Source organism: Desmodus rotundus, chromosome 9 (genome assembly GCF_022682495.2).
Source record: "Desmodus rotundus isolate HL8 chromosome 9, HLdesRot8A.1, whole genome shotgun sequence".
Taxonomy (NCBI): Eukaryota; Metazoa; Chordata; class Mammalia; order Chiroptera; family Phyllostomidae; genus Desmodus; species Desmodus rotundus.
In genome coordinates this window covers 36,335,568-36,361,215 of record NC_071395.1, presented here as the reverse complement: position 1 = coordinate 36,361,215, position 25,648 = coordinate 36,335,568, and the positions used below count along the sequence as shown (strand labels likewise).

Genomic DNA, 25,648 nt, shown 5'->3' with positions numbered 1-25,648 from the left:
GGACTTATTCAGGCACACAGTTTCCAGGCCGGGGAGAGGCTTTCCTGGAGCTGTCTGATGTCTTGCTGGGTGTTTAAGGGGAAAAAACACAACAGGCCCCAGAAAGGGCAATGAGACCCAAGTCTGAGAAGAATGGCTAGCACCCAAGGCGTTATCTGGAGGTATGAGAACAGAGATGGAGAACAAAGAAAAATGTAACAGGCTTCTAGGAATTTATGTCCAAGCCTTCTGGTTTTTCCTGTTTCTAATCCTGCAGGCAGAATATCACCTGTTTATTGCCAATAGCCATGGCTTTAAAGCCACCTAGACCTTGAGCCAAATACTGCTTTCTACCAATAGGTTATGTGGTCTTATAGACCTAATACCTAACCAACCTGGCTTCGGGCTCCTCATTGGGTATCATGCCCATAGGGAGCCTGTTGTAAGCATTAGAGATGATAGATGAGAAGTGGCTACATATAGCAGGAGCTCAATCATCGGAAGCTATTGATTGTGTAGGTATTAGATTGTTACCTCACTCAGGAATCTCCAAGGTTTTCTAATTACCCGTACAATAAAGTTCAAATTATCTTCTTTTAATGTTTACCCACGTATCCATCATATTTTCAAACAGAGAAGTAAGGTGATCAGATTTGTGTTTTGAAGCGGTACACAGTATCCTGCAAGATGTTAAGAGGTGTTTCATGGAGAAGGGGTTTTATGGCCAAAGAAGTTTGAGAAATGCTTGGTTAGTCAATTCCAAACGGATTTCTTTGCGACAGGACTTATCAGAACCTTCGATATGTGGCTGTGCACGGCGGGTCACTAAGGGCAGGGCCGCAGAGGGGACGTTTTCTTACGTAAGCCACTTCTTAATTGCCTAAGAAACCCTTCTTTAAATGCTGGACCACTAGTTCTCTGGAAAATCATTTAGGGATCTCTGCTCCCTAAACTCTGACAGCAGTACAAAAGGGGCAGGAGAGAGGAAGGGCTGGTGAGGGGGAGATGGACTAGAGAGCTGTGGCCACAGTGCTGGTGGGAAATGATGAGGGCCTGAACTAAGGGAGTGGCATCGGGAACAGAGACAACTCAGTAGATCTGAGTGCATCTGAGGAGGCAGAATCTACAGAATGGATGATTAACTAGATATGGGGAAGGAGAGCTGTAGGAGACGAGACGACTCAAGCTTTTGCTTGGACAATTGAATGGGTGTTGATACCATTCATTGAGCTAGCACCAGAGAAAGAAGGGGAGTTCTGAGATTTCAGCTTTCCACATATTGTGTTTATGAGACAGCTCCATGGAGGGAAGTGGGCCTGGAGCTCGGGAGGGAGGGAGAAAGGACCCAGAGATGAGGATTTTGGAGTCATTATGCAATGGACACCATGTGAATGGATAGAATCACTCACAGAGAATGAGTAGAGCAAGTGAAAAGAATTAGGAAATCTTGGGAAATCAGCTTCTGAGGGGCTGGTAGAGAAAGAAGAACAAATGAAAGAAAAAGATGAATCATCCAGAGAAAGATCAAAAGAAACAAAAGAACAGGCAGGGGAGAGGAAGGAAGAAGAAACTTTGAGGAAAGAGAGGTTAGCAGTGTCACAAAGATCGAGTCAGATAAGGCTAAGAATAGATTTATTGGTTTCAGCAACAGGTGACATAATGACTTCTTGCTGGAAAGTTGCAGTGGAGAGATGGGGGTAGAAGGCATCCTGCAGCCAGTCAGAGTGGAGACAGGGAGTACAGGCAGCATTTCAGAGAGATTATGATCGTGAAGGGCAGGGAAGAGAAGGCAAGAGAAACGGTGTTACCAACAGAAGGAAAAGCACATGATGTAGAAAAGCACAGGACAGGTTTGAGGCTAAAGAACAGCCAAGGCTAGCTATTTAGGCCACATTAATGATTTTGGATTCTACCCGATCTCTTGTGGGAAGCTACTGATTTAGTGTAAGCATATGAATGACACGAGATTGGAGGAAATGGATTGGAGGAAGGCAGGAATGAGTGTGGGGAGGTGTTGGGTGGCTATTGCAGTAATCCAGGTGGGAGACATGGTATCTTAGATTAGGGTGATAGTCAGGGTGAGGACTGTCCACGGTAATGATGGTGGTAGTGATAATGACATCTGTGATGGTGTTGGTGGCGATAATGAGGACGGTGGTAATGGTGATGGTGCCGATGGTGATTGTGGTGGTGATGACGACGACGGTGATGGTGGGAATGGGGTTTGATGATGATGATAGCGATGATGATGTGGTGACGATGATGGTAATGCTGCTGCTGAAGGTCAAGGTGGTGGGCGTGATGGTAGCAGCTAGCACTTTTGAAAGCACAGCATATGCATTATCCTACTGACTGCCCAAAAGAACCCTATGAAGCACGTAGTGTTACTATCTCCACTTTGTGTAGCAGGCCGTAAGGTCCAGAGGAGTCAAGCAAATTGCTAGTAAGTGGCAGAGCCTATTTGCAAACCCAGTCAACCCACCTCTGGAGCCTGCGCTCTTAACCACCGTGGTGTGTGGGGAGGAGCAATTATAATGCGAGGGATTTAGGAGATGGAAATGAAAGGTTTTGCTGAAAGACAGGAGGTGTAGGGACAGGGAAGAAGGAGGTGTCAAGACTGGCAGCCCTGCTTCAGATGGACAGGGTCCCACTCCCTAAAATGAGGGACACTGGAGGAGAAGCTAATGGGGAGTGGGGAGGTCACAGTTCAGTTTTGGACCCCTCAAGGGCAATTGAGAGGCTCTAACATTTTCATGGGAAACTGCTGAGTGGACTGTTTGAGACATGATTCTAGAGGAGAGACCTGGGCTGGAGACAGAGGTTCGAGTGTTGTCCGGTGGGAGAGATCACTAATCAAAGAGCCCTGAACGAGTTCATCATCCATTCCACAAATGTTTGTTGCGTGCCCCATGTACCTGCACCATGCTTGTCGTGCCTGGGAAATATCATCGTACCTCAAAACGCAGACATGCTCCCTGCTTTCATGGAGCTTCCAGGCCAAGGGTGAACCTGACATTGACTCACACTGATGAATGAAACTTTGCAAGAGGAGGCAAGTACTCTGGCAGGAAGAAAGAGGTTCTGTGAGCGTACAGAGTACAAAAGATCTTGGCCCAAACATCGAGAAACAGCTTTGCTATTCAGGGCCGTTTGTGGACGCCGCATCTGGCCATGTAGGTCCGGACTAAGCATCCCTGCCTGAGACCCTCCTAGAGGGGCCCCTCCCTCCCCTCCCTCCCTCTGCTTCCTGACCTCTTCTTGCGCTTTCCTTCCCTAGCTAGGTTTTGTCCTTTGATGGATTTTTCTACTTCAGCTCCATAGCTTCTTTCACCATCCTCCCCGAGCTCAAAATGCTGCCAGCCCTTTCAAACTTGCCAAGCACTTGTCCTTCTGTAAGAACACTCCTCAAGTCCCAGCACCCCCCCATCCCCCCGTCTAGCTGTGTCTGATCAAATAGACGCAATCCAGAACCACCTTGGCGCAGTCCATTGCTGGCACATTTCCAAATCATAGTTACTCCATGCATACTTGCTGAATTCATGCGTTTCTTTTTATTTTCCACTTCTTTCTATGTGAATATAATAGCCTCATGATGCTTTCTCTGTGCTGTTGAGAGCTGTGTGAGTAAGAGCTGGCCCTTGGGCTTAGGGCCCAGCAGACATTAGATAGGTGTTGAAGAGAACAGAGCAATGAGCTGAATTTTGCTCCCCCTGATTTTCCATTTCCCTTTTGTTTGACATTTGTTGGAAATTGTGTTTGTTTAGGAGCTCTGAATCTCTGCAGCAAGTGGAGGCTTATATCATTATATATTTCTCTAACATGCTAATTTGCTTGTCTGGGAAAGGGGTTAAGATAACACTTTGTAAACACCCAGCAGAGTGCCGCCCAGACGTGCCCACACAGGGCGTCTCTCCGACTCTTACAGCCTCTCTTTCGTATCCTCTCTCTCTCTCTCTCTCTCTCTCTCTCTCTCTTGCTCTCTCCTCCCTGCCCCCTCTCCTTTCTCTTTCTCCTCTTTGCTCACTGGGGTCTGTTGGATGTGTTGACCATACGTCCTGGTTTGCCTCACACAGTCCCGGTTTACACACGCTGTCCAGGGGTGACTGTTAACACTGCCCCTGCCAGTGTCAAGAACATGATTCTTGGGATAAGTTATCTGGTCACCTACTGCTAAGTGCCCTATTTGCTCCTCTCTCTGCTTCTCACTGACTGGCTGAAAGTGTGTTTTCTTTCTCTGGATGATCTCAGATGACCCACTCTCCGCAGGGACCCATCTCTGTCCACCGTCGGACCATCCGTATCTCACAAGGAGGACCTTAAGCAGAAGAGCAGGCACTTGTCTGTGCGATATGGTGTGGTTCCCAAGGTGCAGACAGAGCCCCCACTTCCCAGACCCTCTCCCTCAGCCAGCCTCTATCATGCTGAAAAGCTGTGTTCAAGATCCATGCTTGTTTTTTCTCAGAGCATCACCTCACTTAGATCCACATTTACATCCCCGGGAGGCAGAGACCGAGCCATCCTGTGCCCTTCCCACCAGGTCCGGTCGTGTCCCCTCCCAGGCTGCAGAGGTGGCAGGTGGGTGCTGCTTGCCTGATGTGTGAGGAGGGCAGAGGCCAGTCCCAAATGCAGCCTGCTCTGCCCATGTCGGCACTCACTGCCTTCCCCAGTGAGTTCAGTGGTCACACAAGTCATCCCAGAACGTTCCCAGAGAAGCAGATTTCGGATGCTGTGGTCTGTTCTCCCCTGTGCTGACCAGAAGAGCCCCAGTTAGTTTGGAGGTCCACCCTACCACTTAGCCAGACACAGGGTGTTGTGGACTGCGAGCTGTGTCTCCCACCCCCACATTCCTGTGCCGAAGTCCCAGCCCCCAGTGGGGAGTATTAGGAGGTGAAGCCTTTGGGAAGTCCTGAGGTTTGATGAGGTCATGAGGGCTCCCATGATGGGCTTCGTGTCCTTGTCAGAAGGTGAAGAGACTCGAGCTCTCTCCCTGCTGTGTGAGGACACAGCGAGAAGGTGGCCATCTGCAAATGAGGAAGAGGGCCCTCACCCCAAAACCAAACGAGCTATGAGAAATGAATGTCTGTCATTAGGCCACCCAGTGGCTGGTATTCTGTCAGAGCAGCCAGCTGCTCTGTGTGGGCAGAGGAGGAGTCTCCAGCCCACAGTGCATCCGCTCAGGTTCTTTGTTTCCAGAACAATCCCTGCAGCTCGCCTTCAGGTGCCTCTAGGGGAAAGACCACAAGATTTGCGGTGCAAGAAGGGAAGAAGGCAGGATTACCTGTTCTGGGAAGTTGCTGTTTCTAACAGAAAGGTTACCCTACAGAGAATGAGCAAAGCCGGACAAGGCTACCCCCACACCTGCTATGTGAGAACAGTCCCTGGAAACCTGAGAGGAAAGGGTTCAGCCAGGAAACCACAAACTGTTACCACAGAGACACTCACAGCAATGAAAAAGAGGTACATTCACAAGCACCTTCTCCTTTCTGCAACGCCCCCTCCCAACTTCCTGTATGTGCTCACCAGGCCGGCCACCCCTACCCACAGCCGCCTGCAGGTGGGGGCTCAGGCATGCAGAACTCTGGGTCTGTCTTTATTTATCCGTATGACTACATTCATTATATCGACAAATTAGCAGTCAGGTGCCTGTGCTTTCATGTCTATTTTTGCTCTGGCAGTTGCGTTTCTGAATGTCCTGGTTAGAGACAGGCTTTTATCACATCAGAATGAATGCATTCAGAGTGGGATATTATGCTAACTTTTATTATTATGTTCATCAATCACTTTTAAAAAAATGATCCCTTAAGTGTATTGAGAACTTGGAACTTGTGTAGCTATTGTTCTTGGTTCCTAGGGCTGCTATAACAAATTACCACAAAAGAACCCCCACCAAAAAATGGCGGTTTAAAAGAACGGAACCATGTTCTCTCATGCTTCTGGAGGCCGGCGGGACGGTGCCACCTCCAAAGGCTCGAGGGGAGGAAGCTCCCTCACCTCCTCCAGCTTCTGGTGGCTCTGGGTTTCCTTGGCTTTATGGCTGCGTGACTTCTGTCTCTGCCTCTGTCTCCACATCCCCTTCTCTTCTTCTCTCTGTGTGTCTTTTACAAGGACATGTCATTAGATTTAGGAGCCACCCAGATAGTCCGGAATGATCTTGTCTTGAGATCTTTGACTTAATTATCTGTGCCAACCCCTTTTTCCCACTGAGGTCCCATCACAGGTTCCAGGGGTTAGGGCTTGGTCATATCTATTGGGGGCCACCATTCAGCCCACTACGGCCATCAGCTGGGATCACAGTGTCTGTTGCTGGTACCCCCATTTCAGCTGGACACAGTCCCATGTACACAGTGTGCAGGTGAGAGTGAGCAATGTGCCCACATACGCACACCCACGCTGACGCGCAAAGCCCAGCCAGGAAATGACCACAGGGCGCAGACTGATGAAAGCCTCTTTTCCTACTGCTGCCGGGGTTCTCAGTTGCCAGGCAGCCTGTGGCCGGCCTGTGCCTTGGCACAGTATTTCCTGTGACGTTGTCAGGCTGTGTGATGCCACAGGCTGGTCCCTCGTCACTCCTCAGGTGATCTCATCTAGTCATATAGCTTGAAATTCTAATTTTAACCAGGGGAGCCCAAATTTGTAATGCTGGCTCTGATTGCCTGCTGCGACTCCAGCTCACTGTCCACCTGCCTCCTCGCCAGCTCCAGGGGCCGTCTAACTGCCATGCGAAGGCTCAGACTGGCAACCTGCTCCCGAAAGTCTCCTCCTCTCCCAGCCTGTCCCGGTTCCATCGATTGCAGCTCTGTTCTCTCAGGTCTGTCCGAGTCATTCTGGGATTCTTTTTCCTCTCGCACTCCGTGTTCAGTCCATCAGGAAATGCTGCCAGCCCTACCATCAAAACATATCTGGCCCTGGCCGGGCGGTTCAGTTGGTTGGAGCATCATCCCATACACCAAAATGTTGTGGGTTCATTCCCAAGTCAGGAAACATACGTAGGCTTGTGGGTTCGATCCCCAGTCAGGGTACATAGAGGAGGCAACCAATTGATGTTTCTTTCTCACGTCGATGTTTATCTCTCTTTCTCTCTCCCTTCTTCTCTCTAAAATCAATAACATATCCTCGGGTAAGGAGTTAAAAAAAAAAAAAGATCTGAATTCTGACCACTTTATTCTCACCACATGTACTGCCTCTACTCTGGTCCAGGCCATCAGCATCTCTTACCTATTGCCTCCTAACTGCTTCTGCCCTCCTACCCCTGTGGTTCATTCCATAGGCAGGGAAAGTCTGTAGAGCCCGTGGCTGGCCAGAGGCGGCGCCAGAGCACTTCCATTTTCGCCCTTCTAGCACTCATGGGTCTCTGCGCAGAAGTGGCCTCCTGGAGAGCAGGGGCTCTGTCTTGCTCACCGTTGCATCCTCAGTGCCTACGTGGAGCCTAACACGAAGTAGACACGCAGTAGATGTTTGTAGAGTGAATGAATGAACTGATGCCTAGAGGGTGCTCACATGAGGCCAGTAATCTCCTAGATCACTTGATATGAAGACCGAGTAGGAAGCTGACTGGAGGGAAGATTAGCATTCATAAATGATAAAGTGTAGGAGGTTAATAGAATTTCAGCTCGTCTAAAATAGCATTCCCTGTGTATCCTTGAGCAAGTCCCCTGACCTCCCTAGGTCTCAATTTCCTTGTATAAAAACGGAGTCAATGTAAATGATCTCTACATTTACTTAAGGCTCTAAAATTCCAGTCTTAAGTTTTACGAGCTTACTAAACATCTGCACAGTTGAGTACCGATAGAGCTGTAGCTCTTACTTCTGTGGCTGTGCCGGTAAGGGCTGCTTCCCCAGCTGGGCTACCAGGCGGAATATGTCATCTGTTCAGCCTAGGTTCATCGGGACCCGAGTGAGTTTTGGCTATTCTTTTGCTCTCTGGCCCTGTGACGTGTACTGCCTGGTCAGCACTTTTGTTTTAGAGTTGTACCTCTTACAGTGGATTTATTCACCTCTAAGAAGCTGAGCTTTACCGGTAGAGTGCGAGGTCCCCGCTTGGTAGCACATGAGCCACGCACACCGGCATGAGCAGTGGCATCTATCTCACTCTGGAAGATAAGGTCTGTTCCTCTTATTTCACTTTGAATGTTTTATGTCTAATCTGCAAAACCAAGCTTATCATAGCTAAAGCCAAACATTTATTTTAGAAGAGATATTTTTACAATTATCAAATGAATATATGAATGCTACACGTGAAAGGAAAACTACAGACCAGCATTGCTCATGAATATAGACGCAAAAATCCTTCGCAAAATGTTAGCAAGTTGAATCCAATATTATATAAAGTGAATACATCTTTATTGAATAATAATGGTATATTCCTTTAGCATTGCTATTCACAAAGCCCTGAGCTCCTTACTTGTATCATCTGATTTAATCATCAAAAGAACCCGACGAGAGAGGAATGTTCTTACATTTTACAAATGACCAGTCGGAGAAGTTCATTTACCCAAAGTCACAAAGCACATCAGAGATGAAAAGTTTCTGACTCTGAGGCCATCCTCTTAACTACAACATTATATATAAAAGTCCAAACACAGGAAACCTGGAAGAATAAAAATCTGCGTGTGTATGATTGCACTAACCCAAGACCACACTGTTCCCATTTTGACATACTGCATTCTGGGTTTGCTTGTCTCTGCTTCTATCACTGCCATACTTTATCATAACACAAACAAGAAGTCCAGGAGTTGAGTGATATGCGGAAACCCCATTAGAAGGTGGAGGGGGGCTGGTGTCACGTGCTTATAATTTGATATCTGCTCTTTTTATTTACACCACATGCTGTCTGATCCTGCCCCTTCTACAGATGGGGAAATGGGGGTTAGGTGCCCAGATCCTTTAGGCTCCAAAGCCTGCAGTGGGGTTAATCACCACACTCCTGATGTTTTGAATGTTTTTTGATGGTAGGTCGCCATCCTTCATGAGCCCAGCTTGTTGTCCACGGAGCTGGCCACTATTTATTTCCTCAGTAGTGGAGGACCTTCTGTGTGCCAGGCACTGCGCTTGGGATTGGAGATGATATTTTATGTAAGGTTTGGCTTCTGACCCTGATTTGAAAGGTTAGGAAGACAAATATGGTCTTAGTTCTAATTGGTAAATGTCTATATTAGTTTCTTAGGGGTGCCATAACAAAGGACCACACATGGGGTGACTCCAAACAACAGAAATTCATTCTCTTGCATTTCTCGAGGCTGGAAGTCCAAGATCAAGGTGTCGGCAAGGCCACGCTCCCTCTGAAACCCGTAGAGAAGGGTGCTTCCTTGCCTCTGACCAGCTGCTGGCCATCTTGCCCACTAGGTTGCTGGCGATCTCGAGCGTTCCTTGGCTTGTAGCTGTGGCGCTCGTGTCCTCCGTGCTCACACGACATCCTCCCTGTGTGCACGTCTCTCTCTGTTCAATTTTCCCCTTGTGTGAGGACATCGGTCATATGCATTGGGGCCACCCCAGTGACTTTGTGTAATTTTGTTGGTCTGTAACATATAGATATTTCCAAATAAGGTCACGTTGTAAGGTACTGGCTATAAGGACTTCAACATATCTTTTTTGAGGGACATGATTTTTTAAAACATTATTTATTTATTTTTAGACAGAGGGGAAGGGAAGGAGAAAGAGGGGGAGAGAAACATCAATGTATGGTTGTCTCTCGCGCGCCCCCAACTGGGGACCTGGCCTATAACCCAGGCCTGTGCCCTAACTGGGAATTGAACCAGTGACCCTTTGGTTCGCAGGCTGTTGCTCAATCCACTGAGCCACACTAGCCGGGGCTGGTGACACAATTTAACCCATGACAGTATCTTGCTGGATGTGTATGTAAAGGTTTTGGGGAATCCAGAGGAGGAAACAAACCCTTCAAGGCGAGTCAGGGGGAAGCTTTCCAGACCTCACAGTACTGATTGGGTTTAAAGAGTAACTGGAAGCTCCCCCGGACGAGAGGACAGGAGGGAGTGGGAAACCAGGCATCCTCCAGGCAAGACGAACATGCTGTGCTTGGAGAAGAAAGCGAGTCAGCCTGGGAGGTTGGAGCTGAGAGCACGGCACGGATGGGAGTGGGGGCCGAGACCGGGGAGAACACGCGCAGGAAAATTCCGAAGGGCGTTTCTGCCTCCTGCTAATGAGCTTGGATCTTATTCCAGCACGTAGAGAATGAGGAGCCAATGAGGATTTTCAACAGAAAGTCACCTGTTTGAAAATGCCCTCAATTTCAACGTGACACTTTTTTAAATAGCATTCAGGCAACAAGACTTTTTGGAAGGAAGGCTTTGATTTATTAAAATTTTAAATTCTGTCACTTCTAAAAAGAGGAGCATTTGACTTCCTAGAGCAAAAAGCAAGGAGGGTGAGTCCAATCAAGCCTGAAAGCAGTCTGAGGGCCAGCGCCCTCAGTGTCCCAGGAAAGCAGACCCCAAGAAGGTGGTCTGCACGTGTGGAACGTGTCATGGATACTCTCGGGAAACTCGCCTGGGCGGAGTGAGGGACGTGAGATGGGCAGAGGGAGAAGGTGGGCTGTGATGCTGTCATGACCCAGGGAGCTCTGAAGCTGGGATGTCCCAGCAGAACTGTCCCAAATTGGGATGAAAGGACAGAGCCTTTACACCCCTGAAGTGACCAGTCACCAGATGCAGGCTGCCCCCAGCAAGAGGTGAGACTTTAGTGAAGGTGAGGCCAGTTCTAATAGAAGGGGTGGAGGGGTCTCAGTTATCACAATGCTTCTAAAAACCCAGTCACTAATGTGAAATACGTTTTTTAAATTCAAGAATAAAAAAAAAGTTTAGATATTTTATTTTTAGAAAAAGGTGGGCCGAAGAAAATCGTGAGACTGCCGAGATTACTACAGAAGTTATCAAATGTGGCTGAGGTACAGGGATAGACTATTAGGAGAAGGGAACAGAGAAAGACAAGAAACAGCCCCACACATACGTTGCCTAATGTTAGACATCCTTGTAAAAACAAATCAATTTTAAACGACGCGATACACAAACATCAATTTCCGATGGGGGTTAAAAATGTGACTGAGTCCTGATAAAGGAGGAGAAAGTGGACTGAGAAATTGATTGCTCCGGTGACCTTTCTCTGTTTTGGAAAGAACTTAACCCGGGCATGGAGATAAGCATCCAGTCCTTTGTTTCTGACCTGTAAGAGGAAATGCCAGAGAAGAGGGACAGAGGCAGAGGCAGTCTGGGCTCTTCACACTATTTGATAAAGAGAATAAATCAACGTTAGTCCAGCAGGAAGGAAAGCCATAGAAATCCCACTGTTCCCAGTAAAGCACCAGACGCATGAGCCACGGACAACCTGAGGGCCCACTTTTCAGTGGCTCTCACATGAGCAGAAGTTTTTCCTGTAGCAAAAAAGAATCCTGGTGTTATCTAAATAGCGACTGATAAAACTAAGACAGCTTTTTCTTTTTTCCTATCATGTTATCGATAAGAACTTAGTGAGTAGGCAGACATCTCATACTGTAGTTTTTAAAAAGTGGTTTGTTAATAGAGAAAGAAATATTGAGTCCTTCATGACAGTGCGTGAGCTGGGGGCAGAGGGCTCGTTTCGCCGCTCCCATTGCTGGCTTGCGCAGCCGTGTGAATATTTGGAGTGGCAGTAAAGGGTGAGGGAGGCAGGGCTGACCCAAAAGCCTCCACAGTGAGATCGTGCCAAACCTCAAATGTTTTCTTTGTTTAAACTGATGCCTTACTCCACTCTGGGAACCCCTCAATTTAAGCTGCTTTCTTCTGCCCACCCACCCAGTAGAAGCTCCTTGTGGTGTGGGCTCCTGTGTGCACTGGGGCGCCTGGGGGTGCTCTGCATGGTATGTCATAGATTGTTGCTGATGGTTTGAATGGAGGAAACGCTGCAGCTTCACATGACGAGGTGGAGACTGGGGTTCAGGGCGTGAGTCATCCTGCCGGAAGTTTGTGTTGGAACTGGGGCCAGACCCTGGGATCGTGTGACTCCTAAATGAGTGCTCCTTCTCTGTCACCTGTGGTGGTCAGCCTCGCCGCTCCCCACTGTGAAGCGCACCTGAAGGGCTAGTGCACCTGACGGCGCCATTCTGGAGCCAGCACAGGCTTCCCGGGTCGAGCCTACGGTGCCCTACCAGACACCCCTACTGCGACCCCAGTCTCAAACTCCAGGGTTCTCGGGCCACCCACACGTAACTGGCTACAAAATTAACTGGATTCAAACACCTAACTGGCTACAGACTTAAGGGTTCTTGGGTCTAGGACCGCACGCTGCATTTAGTTGTCCTATCTCTTCGGTCCCCTCCAATCTGAAAGAGTTCATGAGTCTGAAAGAGGGCAGGCCTTTTGTTCTCTCCATCTCTGAGAAGGCCCCTCGCCCTGGCTGTCGTGACTCGACTCACGAGCTTTTGGCAGAAACATCTCAGAAATGGTGCTGTGTTCTTCTTGGTGGATCAAGGTGAGAGACACGCTGTGTTTGCCTGTTCTCCCGATGGCGATGATGTTAGCATGGGTGGCCTGGTCACTTGCGTCTGCCAGGTTTTCCTGGGCCTACACTTAGTGTCTGAGGGAAGGGACGTGAAGACCATGTCACTGTCCCATGTATCATCCGAACTCCCCCCTCCAGCTTTGTCATCCACTGATGAATCATGCCTGAGTGAACCGATGCTGGTTGGCATGCTACTGTAAGGAAGATCGTTCCCTTCCCCTCCTTTCTTTCTTTGTCTATCTCAGATTCTGTTTGTTCAGTGGGATGTAATCTATTCCTAGCTTGCATATTTTAATGCTCAGGTTGTCCCGGATGTGGCCAGTGCCAACGCTTTTAAGTTGATCCTGTTTCCTTGATAGATAGCCCAGACATTGTCCAAACTCTCCTTTTTTTCCCTAGCACAAAAACATATTCCAGGCTCATTTTGTACTTTATTTGCCCCATCCCTGGAACCAACCATTTCTTCCAGGAGCCCTGCCTCCTCTCTCCCCCACCCCCTCTCTCCCTCTCTCCCGGTGAGTTCTCACCAGTACTTCCGATTCCAATCCCTCACCAAGGGTTCTCTCTGTCCCTCCCCTCTCCATATTTCAAGTGCTTTCTCCAATGGTAAGAAACCCATTTCCCACTGTCTTCAATGCATTCACTCCTTTGCTCAATCTCCCTGTATGTAACCAATCGCCTACCCACTCTGGCCATTGCTGCCCAGCCCCATCTCTTCCTTTGCTCCGATTCTGGCTTGGCAGCCACCCCTCAGCCTCACGACTGTGACCCGTGGCCATCCCATCACCCCCAAGAGAAGAAAAACAAGGAGATTAAGAAGGTCAAGAATAAAGCAGATTTTTGTTTTGTTTTTTCAGTCTTTCTTTGTTTTCACAAAAGCACCAGAATTGCCACTGGATTGCTGTGTTAAAACAATGCTAGCTTTTTTTTTTTTTTTTTTTTTTTTTTTTTAGTATTTACCTCATGCTGCGTTTTGTCCTGAGGAGTTTTGCCTAATTTAATCCTCATACAATCATTTAAAATAGGTGCTGTTATTTTCTCCATGTTATAAATGGTTGTATGTAGGCTCGGGGATAGGCACATTGCCAAGATATGCCACAGAGATTGATCAGTGCCTGAGAGTTTCAAAATTTGCCTTCGAGGGTCCTCTCTGCCCTGCCAGGAGTAGGTTCGATTCACCAGTTACGTATGGAACCACATGAGAAACCTGAGTTAAACTGGAACCCACGTGATTCAGAAGCAGGCACGGCCTTATAGGTGGGCTCCCAGGCAGCTGCCTAACTGCCCTCCTCTTCATTCAGCTCCGGCTCTAGGCCAGGCAGCTACGGCATCAGGATGTCAGGCAGGCTGACTTCGGGTCCAGAAAGCAGGAATAAGGAAGGCTCCTAATTTCTAATAGAGAGTACTCTATTTCCTGTGGTCACGCTTCTTGTGTGGAGAGTGCCACTCAGTCCCTTAATGCAAGTCCTGTCCTTCCGTCTTGCCCAGCCCCACCATTCCACAAAGCAGCTCGGTCTAGTGGAAACCCTCAGAGTCCAGTGGACCAGGGTTGGAAGATCCCAGCTTAATTCCATGAGCTGTGTGGCCTCCATCAGTTTTCTTACCAGCCAAATGGGGATGTAACACCTACTTTCCTGTGTTGTATGGATTTAACAAAATAATGAATGCCAAGTGCCTAGAAGTGCCTCCTGCAGACCCTGAGTAATACTAGCTAACCTGGAAACCATTCAGAGGGTGCTTTTTGCATGGTGGATGCTTGATAATTATTAGTTGGTTTGGTTGGACTGAAATGCAGAAGCACGGAATTCAGGCTCTTTGCCTCACTGCATTTCCCCTTTGCTTGTGCTCTCTTCTCTTGGTTCCTCTGTCTCTACCTCATTTTGCCAGTTTGTTCATTCATTTGACAGAGCCCACTGTGTACCAGGCCTTGCACTGAGAGCTAGAGAATCGCAGATGAATAAAACGCTAAGATGGAACCTCACCCTAGAGTCACGCTTCTGGGGCTGCATGAGGGGGGCGGCAGCCTGGGAGGAGGCGCCTCTGAGTCGTGTCCCTGTCTCCTCCTCCGCAGGAGGTCATTGCCTCCATCCTGCTGAGCGGGCGGATCGGGCCCAACATCCAGCTGGCTGAGTGCTATGGGCTGCGGCTGAAGCACATGAAGTCGGACGAGATCCACTGGCTGCACCCGCAGATGACAGTGGGCGAGGTGCAGGACAAGTACGCGTGTCTGCACATGGAAGCCGAGTGGAGGTAGGACAGGAGCCCTGGGCCCAAATGGGGGGACATGAGTGTGGCATGGGGAGGCCCTGGGAGCACTTCCCAACCACTGAGAATCTTCTAGAACATCTAAGTTGACATTTTAGGCTTAGTCCTCCTATAGCGTCCAATGCATGCATTTGCCAAGGCTTAACGTGGGCTCCCAGCACATACCCACCCAGGGCTTGGCACCATGGAGGAGGAACAGAAGTGCTGGGAGGAGGGTGAGCCAGGCCAGTGGCTGGTCCAAGGAAAACCATTGCCAGGAAGAGCAAGTATGGGGGGTCAGCACTAGAACTGACCACCACCTGTTGGCCACCCCTCTGTCCTCCGTGGTTCTCCACCCAAAAGTCCTAAATGGGTGGCCAGGAACCATATGGGAGCCCCTTGGGTGTGATGGACGAGGTTGCTTCTGCCCTTGGCTGGTCCTACTCCTCCTTTAAATACAAGAGAGTCTCAATTTCCTGTCCCAGGTATGACCTTCAAATCCGCTACTTACCAGAAGACTTCATGGAGAGCCTGAAAAAAGACAGGACTACACTGCTTTATTTTTACCAACAGGTAAAAGATAATTCTTGTGCCCAGGGTCATATTACACCTTAAATGCCAAGTACTACCCATGCTCTCCTAGGAGATGGAAGGACAAGCCCTGGAGGTCCCAGTCAAGGACACTTCACTTGGGGACGTTCCTTGGCCCCTGGTTAGTTGTCCAGCTCTGCTTCTCTCACAGCTAATTGAGTGCAGCTAACCCTGCTCCACATGCTCACAGCTCCTCTTGGAACTTCCCTGGTGGCTGTTTATTGCCCAGGAGACCTGGCTGGTGAACCAGGCAGGGCAGGTTTGAGGAGAAGGCTGTCGTCTCAGACACGCAGGCTCTGCCGTCTGAATCACTTGCTTTCTTGTCCAGCTCTGCCACTTACTAACCTGGTACCCTCGGGACTTCACCTGCCTGAAGCTGTTTCCTCTTGTATAAAATGGGGATGATGATAATAATAACGACGCCTACTTTGTAGGGTTGTTGTGAGGACCAAATGATATCATTAGCCATGTGCTGGTAAGCCCGCCCCCTGAAGCAACAATACCTGATTTGTAGGACTTCCAATTCCCATGGTGTAAATAGGCCTGTTTTAAGCTGCTGATGTGATATCAGCCAGCTTGCAACATTTCAAAAATTTAATAACTGGCTCTGACGAGCTGTCTGGAGCTCCTCCAACACACTGACAGCAGTACGTGTAAAGCGCCCAATGTGAGACCCGGCACTGAGTGAGCGCCGGGCACAATGAGGTGCCATCACTCCATTCTGCCAAACCTCCGCTCCCTCCTGTGTGTCTCCTGGTTTGCTGGAGACCAAGCCGACTTTTCTTGTAGAGTGAGTGACATCTGTCACTGCTTACCAGCAAGGCTCTGGATAAATTACCAACTCCTCCCCCAGAGCCCAGTTTTCACATCTCCAAAATAAGGAGTGGGGGAGGGGAATCTGAATTTCCTGCCTTGTGTAGCCCGTGGGAACATGTCCAAAGTACCTCAACAACCCGAACGCCCAGTCCTGTGGAGGCTTGATCAGCACTGCCGGGGTTCTGGAGGGAAGCCGAGGCAGAGCAGAGGGCGGGCCGCCCCTTCTGCTCTTCATCCCCTGCTACGTGTTTGTGCGTGGCAGGCGGGTGAGGGAGACAGCCCAGGGGGACAGGGCTGTGTTCAAGGCACCCGCCAGCTCCTGGGGCCTCTGCTCAGGAAAACAGGGAATGAGGGTGGGAGTTTCAACCTTGGCCTTTCTCCCCACCCCCAGCTCCGGATTGACTACATGCAACGCTACGCCAGCAAGGTCAGCGAGGGCATGGCCCTGCAGCTGGGCTGTCTGGAGCTCAGGTAGGTGGCCTTGTGGCCTCTCCAGGGAGGGTGCTGTGTCTCCCCTCCTGTGTTGGGCTCCCGGGCCACTCAACTGTCCTCCAGTGCGGGAAGCAAGAGTGGATATGTGAGCTGGGAGGGGACAAGTGGTGTCCGACAGAGGGTCAGGCCCCGAGGTACTTGCCGTCTGTCCCCTGGGATAGAAGTAAGTGCCAAGTCCTCTCGGGCTGGTGTCCCCATCTTCCTTTGGCTGCCACTGTGCTTGCCTCCAGGATGCCTGCTTCTTCCCTCTGGCTGCCATCCTAGTGATTCAGTAAACGTTTCTTTGAGCCTTAGGTGAGATTCTGGGAGGTATTCAAATATAGAGAATCCCATCTGTGTTGTTCGCCGCCATGGCCCCAGCTCCTGCAGGCACTACTAAATATGTACGAAATTAGAGAATCATCCAGAGAGGCCCTTAAACGTACGGTGTTTGGGAAATGACAGGTGTGTTTACAAGTGATCATAATACAAGGCAGGATGAAATACGTGCCAGCCAGATGTACATATAGGAGCCATTAATCCTGCCCTAGGGCATCAGGAGGAGGAGATTGGAACCGCTCCAGGAAGGAAGAGAGAGCCTCCCAGCGGGAGGTACTGGGGCAGGCGCGGGCAGGGGAGTGTGCATGCTGGGCTCTGTGGCCAGAGGCCCGCGGGAGGAAAAGACCAGACTGGAGGATAGAAGTTGTGGGAGGCGGGTGGGGGCTGATGGTGGGAGACTTTGAGTGACAGTCTAAGAAGTAGGTCTTACTCTGGGCTGTTGGGCCAAGGAGGGTGATGTGGTTAAACCTGTGTTCTAGTACATTCTTGCCCAAAGCAGCACCATTCAGTTCGCCACCCATCATCATCCATCTGCCCCTTCCACCCTCCCACTGCTTTTTCTGTAACCCCTTATCAGTCTTACAACAGTGGTTCCAGAATCTGGGTGCAAATCGTAATCACCTGGGAGCGTATTAAACTAGAATAACGCTAACCCCACCCTTAGAAATCCTAGTTTCCTGAGCCGGATGGGACTTCAGGGTGTGCATTTCTGACAACCGCCCCCTCCCTACCTCAAACATGGTTATTTAGCCTCTTGAGTGGATGCAGGGACATCCAAGACCATTGCCGGGGAAACCCTTGGCAAAGGGTGACTTTTGCTTTGCTTGGAATGTGGTTGCAGGAAGTCCTGACCCTGTCTGTGACATTGAAGTTACAGAGAGTGGGACCCTGCCGCTGCTTCGGGGGGCCGTGCAGGAGTCCTGGCTTCCATCCAGAGTCTCAGAGAGAGTGCTGAGGCGTCCCCTAGGGAGGGCTGTGGGATGGGAAGGGGAGGACCTCACTTTTATCTCCACATCTGAGACTGCTGGCGTTTGTGCCAGAAGGTCAAGGACAGCCTCGGAGGGCTCCTCATTGGTTTCCTGCTTGGCGACTCTGACTCAACAAGCCGGGGAACACGAGGGTCCTCTGTGCAGAGGACGTCTGTAGCCTGTGATGCTAATTGGGAGACAGACCACCTGGCCACAGTTGGCGGTGGCCCTGGGGGCTCGGTGCTGGTGGCTTGGGAGTTATCTGTGAAGCTTACTTACTACGTGTGCTGTTTTATACCTTCCAAGACCACGGCAACTCCTATAACGTGCATCCCATCTTACACAGTCTTATCTCCTCTGAAATTAGATACCTCAGAAAAGCTTACCTTTCCCTTTTCATCTGTGGCTCTCACACCCAGGACTCTGCATTCACTTTGAGACGTCAATCATTTAAGTCACCTCTCAAAATTCCATCACTTAGTTGTCACTTAACAGTAATGAGAAGACCGTTTAGTATTCTATCTTATTCTTGTTTTATTTTTATTTCCTTGAATCATTCCTGAGTTATTACCGGTAATAATAATAATAACAACAACGACAACAACAAACAACAACAACAACAACAATTATTATTATTATTATCATCTAGCGCCAGGCACTGAACCAGACGCACTGGAGGACACAATGAGCTCTCGACGTGTTTCACGGCGTCTGCTGCCTTATCAGCTCAGGCTTACTCCAGATGCTGTGTCTGGTAATGGCGGGGACACATTGTTTCCTGTCTCCTGGGTCTGAGGAACAGAGTCAGATAGATGTTCCTACTCCTACAGGTTGATCTTTGAGTTACAGGTTATGTGATATTTGGGAGAGAATGTGGGAAATGCCTATTTTGTAAGTTTAATAGAAGATTTAAAAACCTATGATTTTTAAAGTCAAATACAAAACTCTACCTTACCATACACCATATATCATATGGTCTATATGATTTTACTGTATAAAATCAAGTTATAGCTATTTCTCACCAAGAGAAAAGGATACATTTCTGAAAACTGGGCCGTAAGGCAGAATTTTCCAGGGCCGGAACCTGCAAAGTTTCCAAAATGCAGTCTGCCCACAGACCACAGGCAAAGTTCCTTGTCCTATTAACATATTTGATTATATCACCTAGGGAAAAAAGTATGGTGTCTCTGGAAAAAAAATTCTTTCCTGGCTTAAAAAAGAAGTATGATATATGCACAAGATAAGAGGTTAGCAAGATGAATCCTCAATGGATTCAATTCATATCAAGGAGCAACTGGGCATGACGATGAAGAACACAGGGCCTGAAGCTGGGCTGCCTGGAGGGTCCTAGGTCTTCCGTTTCCTGGGCAAGTCACTTAAGCTCTTTGTGCCTCAGTTTTTCTGTCTGTAAAATGGGAATGATAATTATAGCAGCAACCATATAGGATTGTTATGAGGAATAAATGAATTAATGCATTTAAAATACTTAGAACAATGATAGGGACCGATAAGTAGCCAATAATTATTTATTATTTGTACTAATTATTTTTCTGTTTACCCTTATTCATTCTTTTAAAATTTATTTTAATAGACTTTATTTCTTAGAGCAGTATTAGGTTCCCAGCAAAATTAAGGGGCAGGTACAGAGATTTCCCATATGCCCCCTGCGCCCACACAGGCACCGCCTCCCCTCTTATCAACATCCCCCACCAGAGCGCTACGCTTGTTACAGTCTTCGAACCTCTGCTGAGACCATTATCACCGAAGTCCATCGTTTACATTTAGGTTCACTGTTGACGTTGTATATTCAATGGGTCTTCACAAGTACATGCTGACATGTGGCCACCATCACAATATCATCCAAAATAATTTCGCTGTCCTAGAAATCCTCTGTGCTCCACCTATGTGTTCCTCCTTCCCTCCAACCCCTGGCAACCACTGATATTTTTACTGTCTTCATAGTTTTGCTTTTTCCAGAATTTCATATTGTTGAAATCATTCCTGATCAATTTAATGAATTTATCGGAGGTGCTTTATAAATGCCAAGTGTATTATTTTATCTACGTGCCCCCCAATAAGTTAAAATGTGAAATTCATGGCCCGGATGCCATGAATTAGTACCTGCCCAGTGTGAGGAACCAAATAGCTTCCCCTTCACCTGAGACATCAGGACCGTTGCCAACCCCTGGGTGTCAGAGTTCCAGACACTGTGACCTGAAAGCTCAGAGTGAATGTGGAGCCCAATATAGTTAACTAGTAACTAATAATACGTAGAGATCAGACAGAAAACACTCAGCTGGGTTCAAAAGGCATTTCATCCCATAGTTTACAAATGTTAGTGATGAATCAGTATTTTTATTGTTTTTTAGAAGGAAAACAACCCACTGGATTTTCAAAGATGTTTCTTTACTTTCTGCTGTCCTCACCTGGGTAAAAGTCATGGACTTGTGCCTGCCCTTGGGCCCTCTGTCCCCTCCATGTGTTAGCCGGTCACCATGGCAGCCCTGGGCTGGGGAGAACCAGCCAGGCACTAGAGGGCGCTCCTAGCAGGCACATTCTCATTCAAAGACGGCAGTTGAGGCAGGGTGGGGGTCATTGGGTGCTCATGGACAGCAGCTGAGAGGGGGCTCAGTCCAGAAGACTGTGAAGCTCAGTCTCTGGAAAAAGCAGTACGTCTGATTAGCAGTGGTGACTGGCTTTCTCAGACACCCCGGTGATGTCCAACTGTCCAAATGTTAGAAATGCACAGATCACGGCCCCCTTGAGTGGCTGCGTACCCGGGTCAGGAATAACGAACACAATAGTCGATATTCAGCGCACGAGGCGGGGCATCAGTGATGTAGGGAGTACGCCGATTTCAACAGACTGGGACGACCTAGGAATGTTACTGAGTTACCTTTTCCCTGATTAAACATTTTCCCATTCACCACCCACTTAATCACTTTAAAACTGCTGTTATTTTCGTATGTTTTAATTCCTCAGTGTTTATGTCAAAATTTGTTTACCCTTCCATTTAACCAACCCCAACTTTTGTTTTGCTAAGGCTTATTTAAATATTCTAGTCCTCAAAAGTATTTTATCCATCCCTAGTCTCAATTCTCATTCATTCATTCAACAATGATCATAAACCAGGAGTGACATTAACGGACCCGTGGTTTGGGACTCGGAAGCAGCTCTCACCCCCTTAGTGAGTAATGCATCCCCTCTGTCTGTCATACTCTTCTCATTTCCCTTTTCGGCCTGGTAAACTATGCTTCATTTTGGAAGCTTTAGAAAATTTACTAAGCCAGGATTGCCTGCGTGCCCTCTGCATTCGTAGAAAACCTCAGAGCACACCTGTGAGGTGCCGATAATAAGCAATTTGGTGGCCATAGGCTCTTCCTGCAAAGCCAGCTCAAGGATTTCTCCACCTGGAAGCCTGTCCTTCCCCTGCCCACCCCACCCACCCCACCCACCCCACCCACCCCACCCACCCTGCCCGAGGCACCGATTGGCTTGGCTCACGTGCACTAGACTGTGAACTCTTGTCAAATCCTTGAAGTCAGGGTTGGCATTCCCTTCACCTAGCACTCAGTGAGGGCACAGTCCATATTTGAATGAATGGATAACCCCAAAAGATCTAAATTTCTCCTCCCTCGTGCACTTTTGCCAACACTTATTCTGTAAGAATTAAATAATTGCGTATGGCAAGCCAATTTGTTCAGTCTCCTAAGAGTTCCTTTCGTAGCTCACTCAGCCAGTGGGAATTGTGGACGGCCACCTCGTGCTTGGAACCGACGCCTTGCAGGAGTGCTCTGAAGTTTTCTATGAAAGTGGAGGGCAGGTGACACTGACTCAGAATACTTCCTAAATCTGTCATCATTGGCTCTGTGGAAATTTGGGATCTTAACCACAAGCACCTCCGGTAAAAGTAGGATGAAATGATTTTCCTCCAGAGGGGAATCCTGGATAGGGTTCATGGTTTTTTTTTTTAGTTGCAGTTGACATACGGTCTTGTCTCAGGCATCCCCATGATTAGAGATTTGTATAACTTATGAAGTGATCACCCTGATAAATCTAGTACCCACCTGACACCGTACACAGTTTTTACAATATTATTGACTGTATTCCCTGTGCTGTACTTTGCATCCCCACGACTATTCTGTAACTACCACTTTGTACTGCTAAATTGCTTTGCACCTTTTTCACCCTGCCCCCAACCGCTCTCCCATCTGGCAGCCGTTAAAATGTTCTCTGTATCTATGAGTCTGTTTCTGTTCTGCTTGTTCATTTATTTTGGTTTTTTAGATTCCATATATAAGTGAAATCATCTGGCATTTGTCTTTCCCTGTCCGACTTATTTCACTTAGCACGATACCCTGTAGGTCCACCCATGTTGTTGCAGATGGCAAGATTTCATTCTTTTTTTATGGCTGAATCATATTCCATTGTACACATGCACCACTTCTTCTTCATGCACTCATCTATTGGTGGACTCTTAGGCTGCTTCCATATCTTGGCTATTGTAAATAATGTTGCAATAAACATATGGACATATGGGGTTCTTATGTTCTATAACGGATTCTCTTCCCTGCTTACCTGTTGTCTGGCTTCCAAGGGTCAGACTTGCCCCAGTCTGCTGGAACACTTCGCTAGCCTCTGCTATCTTGTTCTGTCAGACACCTGATAGAGAGAAGGGTTGGGGAAGAGCCACACTTCCTAGTTCCCTAAGTTCTCTCCTCGAATCAAGCTGCCAGGGCTTCTCAACCTCAGCAATGGGACATTTTGAGCTGTGTAGTTCTTTGTCATTGAGGCCATCCTGTGCTTTGTGGGACACTTAGCAGCCTCCCTGGCCTCTACACACTGGAGGCTGGTAGTGAAACAACCAGGTATGGCAATCATAAAGGTCCCCCTACATTGCCAATGTCTCCAGGCTGGGGAGGAGGTCAAAACTGCCTCCGGTTGAGAACCACTGAGTGAGACCATTGGAAGGCCATATATACTTGCACCGCTAAATGTTAGACCTGCCAACCATCACACTGATGGAATTGGGCTTGAATGTAATATCATTTCTATTTACCAAAATTGCAATGGGAGAAAAAGGGACATATAATATTGCCTTCTCATTTTTTTGGTAAAATAAATATTGAGAATATTAATTGTCTTTCAATAAATAGTTTTTCAAACTTTTTATTTTAAGAAATGAAATCTCTCTTTCATGGTAAATGTTTTCACTGGTGAATTATACACTTAGTGAGACCTTCTATCCAATATCCTGGCTTCCTGGACAACTGAACCCCAAACCACAAATTTGCCACATTCTTTAGCTCATTTATCACATTGCCTGGTTTCTTTCTAGGCCTGTTTTATTTAAATATGTAAACTGTGTATCCTCTCATCTTTCCTTGGAGGGGCACAGGCTAGAAATGTGTCTCCATATTGAAAGATATCATTTAGCAATATTCACTGAGCCACCATTAAATATTGTTACTCCTTAGTGCTCATTCTAATGTGCCCATTTTGGGTTCTATCAGATGAATTTTATATCAAAGACTTTATCTTTTGCTTTCCCTTCATTCCAGCTACTGGCGTTGGAAACAACCCAACTTGCCCCAGCTAGAAAGAGCCACCAGCATTATTGCGCCCTTCTCCCCACACAGACCTGCCCCTCGTCCTCATTGGTACTTCACCTCTTCTCCTCTCCTCTGAGTGAAGCAGTTGAGGTAGCTGAGGATGGTGACTTGGGGTGTGTGTGTGGGGGGCTGGGAAGACAGAGGGGGCCATACTGAGGACAGAGGTCAGGATTAAATAATTACTTTCAAACATATGATACCTAAGAAAGGAATTAAATTGAACATTTGTAGCTCCAGGGGCCCAGAGAGAGGAAGGGAAAGGAACAAAGAACCTTCTGCCACGTGGCCGTGGAGCTCCGGAGGGGCTACCTCGGCAGGCAGTGAGCGCAGACAGCTTGCATTGTGACGGACTGGATAACCTCACCGCCTTAATTTTTTCAAGTAAAAGGAGTAATACTTGTTCAATATGGAATATTTGGAGCATGTAGAAAAGGAGGAAAAAACGGACTCACCTGCAATTTCATTAACCAGAGCTAATTTCCGTTAATAAGGTAGATCCAGTCTGATTGTTTCCAATGCAGTTTTTCTAAAATTGAAACCATATTTATTAAAAAGTAGCTACTTAACATGCTTGACAATATATTTAAACCCAGCATGTATTGAGGTGAAGGGATAAGCAGTTCACGTCGGTGGCTGCAGAATAGCCACAGAGACGTGGGTTGCGGCCTGGGGCGTGCAGTCCGTAACTGGGAGATGATGAGGTATGGGGCCGGCCGCGTGCTTGGGGCGGTGCGGGCGGGACCAGAGTGCGTGGGTGTCCAGCCACTGAAACTGGCGTGCAATGGGGTTGAGTGTAAGCGGTCACTGAATAATAAAGTGCACTTAAATTAAATTTTAAAACCACCAATCATTATTATCGCTTCTCGGCCTTTGGCTAAGATCAAGTGTAGTATCTGCTCTTATCCATTTAAAAACACCAGTTATTAAACAGTATTAAATAAATATACTTACACACACACGATGAAAGATTATGCAGCGATAAAAAAGAGAGAAATCTTGCCATGTGCAACGACACGGATGGGCCTAAAGCATATTATGCTCAGTGGGACAAGTCAGACATGGAAAGGCAAACACCGTGGGGCTCCACGTATGGTGGCGTCTGAAGACAAAACATGCAAACAAGTAAAACACAGCGGGCTCATGGAGGCGGAGACCAAAGGGACGGTTACCAGAAGGAGGGGGGGGTGGGTGAAAAAGGGAATGCAGTTAATAATACTGTGATAAGTTGACAAGGTGACCGATGATTGGTAGAATTAGTGGGGTGGTCATATTGTAAAGTATAAAAATGTCAAATCACTATATTGTACACCCGAAACTAATATAACCAATAGAAGATAGTATACAAACTATAATGAAATTGAAAAGAAATTAAAAACAAAACAAAAACACACCATTTATTAAGAGTTGCTAAGGATACAACATTATGTGTTTTAATTGGGGGTTTCGTCTATGATTTCATGCTTTCGATGTTCTTTCCAATCCCACGACGGGGGAGTATTTTCCCAGATTTTCTTATAATTTGACAATGACTTTATTGTTCCATTTACCCCTGTAGCCCATCTAGAATAAGTGTTTAAAATAAACTGTGAGATGAAGATCTAATCTTAATATTTTCTACTCATAGTTCGTTGTCTAAATTCCTACCTTTGGAGTCAGACGTTGCTTGCCTCTCCCTGCTTGTGGTGTCACAGCAAACTGTTCTCAGAGGTGTAGGCACAGCTGGCTGAAGGAACGGAGTCACTCTCGTGTCAGATGAAAGTGTGACAGTGTCTGCAACAGTCAGAGAAATCCCTAGACACGGTGATCCAGGCAGAGCAGGATGGAGACACAAGTGGGGACATTGGCCATTTGACCTTTCCTTAAACAGCAATTGCTATACATAAATAATACATAACCATCTCCATCCAGACATACATTTAATGGGACTTAGAGAATATACATATATTAAAAAATTAATACATGTCCCCCCTGGCCCTAGGATTATGGATTACTTTTATTTTTCTTCTTCTGCTCCACACGTTCTAAAGTTTTCATATGCACTACCTTTAATAACTATTTAAATGAACACACCAGCACACACACATGTGATGTTTCAGGGAGAGCCAAGAGGGAGAAGGAGATCGCGCAGGGCACACAGGC

General features: G+C 47.6%; 1 protein-coding gene and 1 pseudogene across 6 annotated transcripts in view; both read left to right on the top strand.

The window, feature by feature from the left end:
* The window catches only part of PTK2B (protein tyrosine kinase 2 beta), a 114,558-nt gene that overhangs the window by 62,463 nt on the left and 26,447 nt on the right, over nucleotides 1–25,648 (top strand). For all 6 annotated transcript variants that reach the window (XM_045202413.2, XM_024568880.3, XM_053910709.1 and 3 more), the window contains 3 exons: nucleotides 14,540–14,718; nucleotides 15,198–15,285; nucleotides 16,511–16,590. In XM_045202413.2, the coding sequence (XP_045058348.2) occupies nucleotides 14,540–14,718; nucleotides 15,198–15,285; nucleotides 16,511–16,590 (347 nt within the window). The remainder of the gene's footprint in view (nucleotides 1–14,539; nucleotides 14,719–15,197; nucleotides 15,286–16,510; nucleotides 16,591–25,648) is intronic.
* LOC112312705 (U2 spliceosomal RNA) lies at nucleotides 24,365–24,467 on the top strand (annotated as a pseudogene).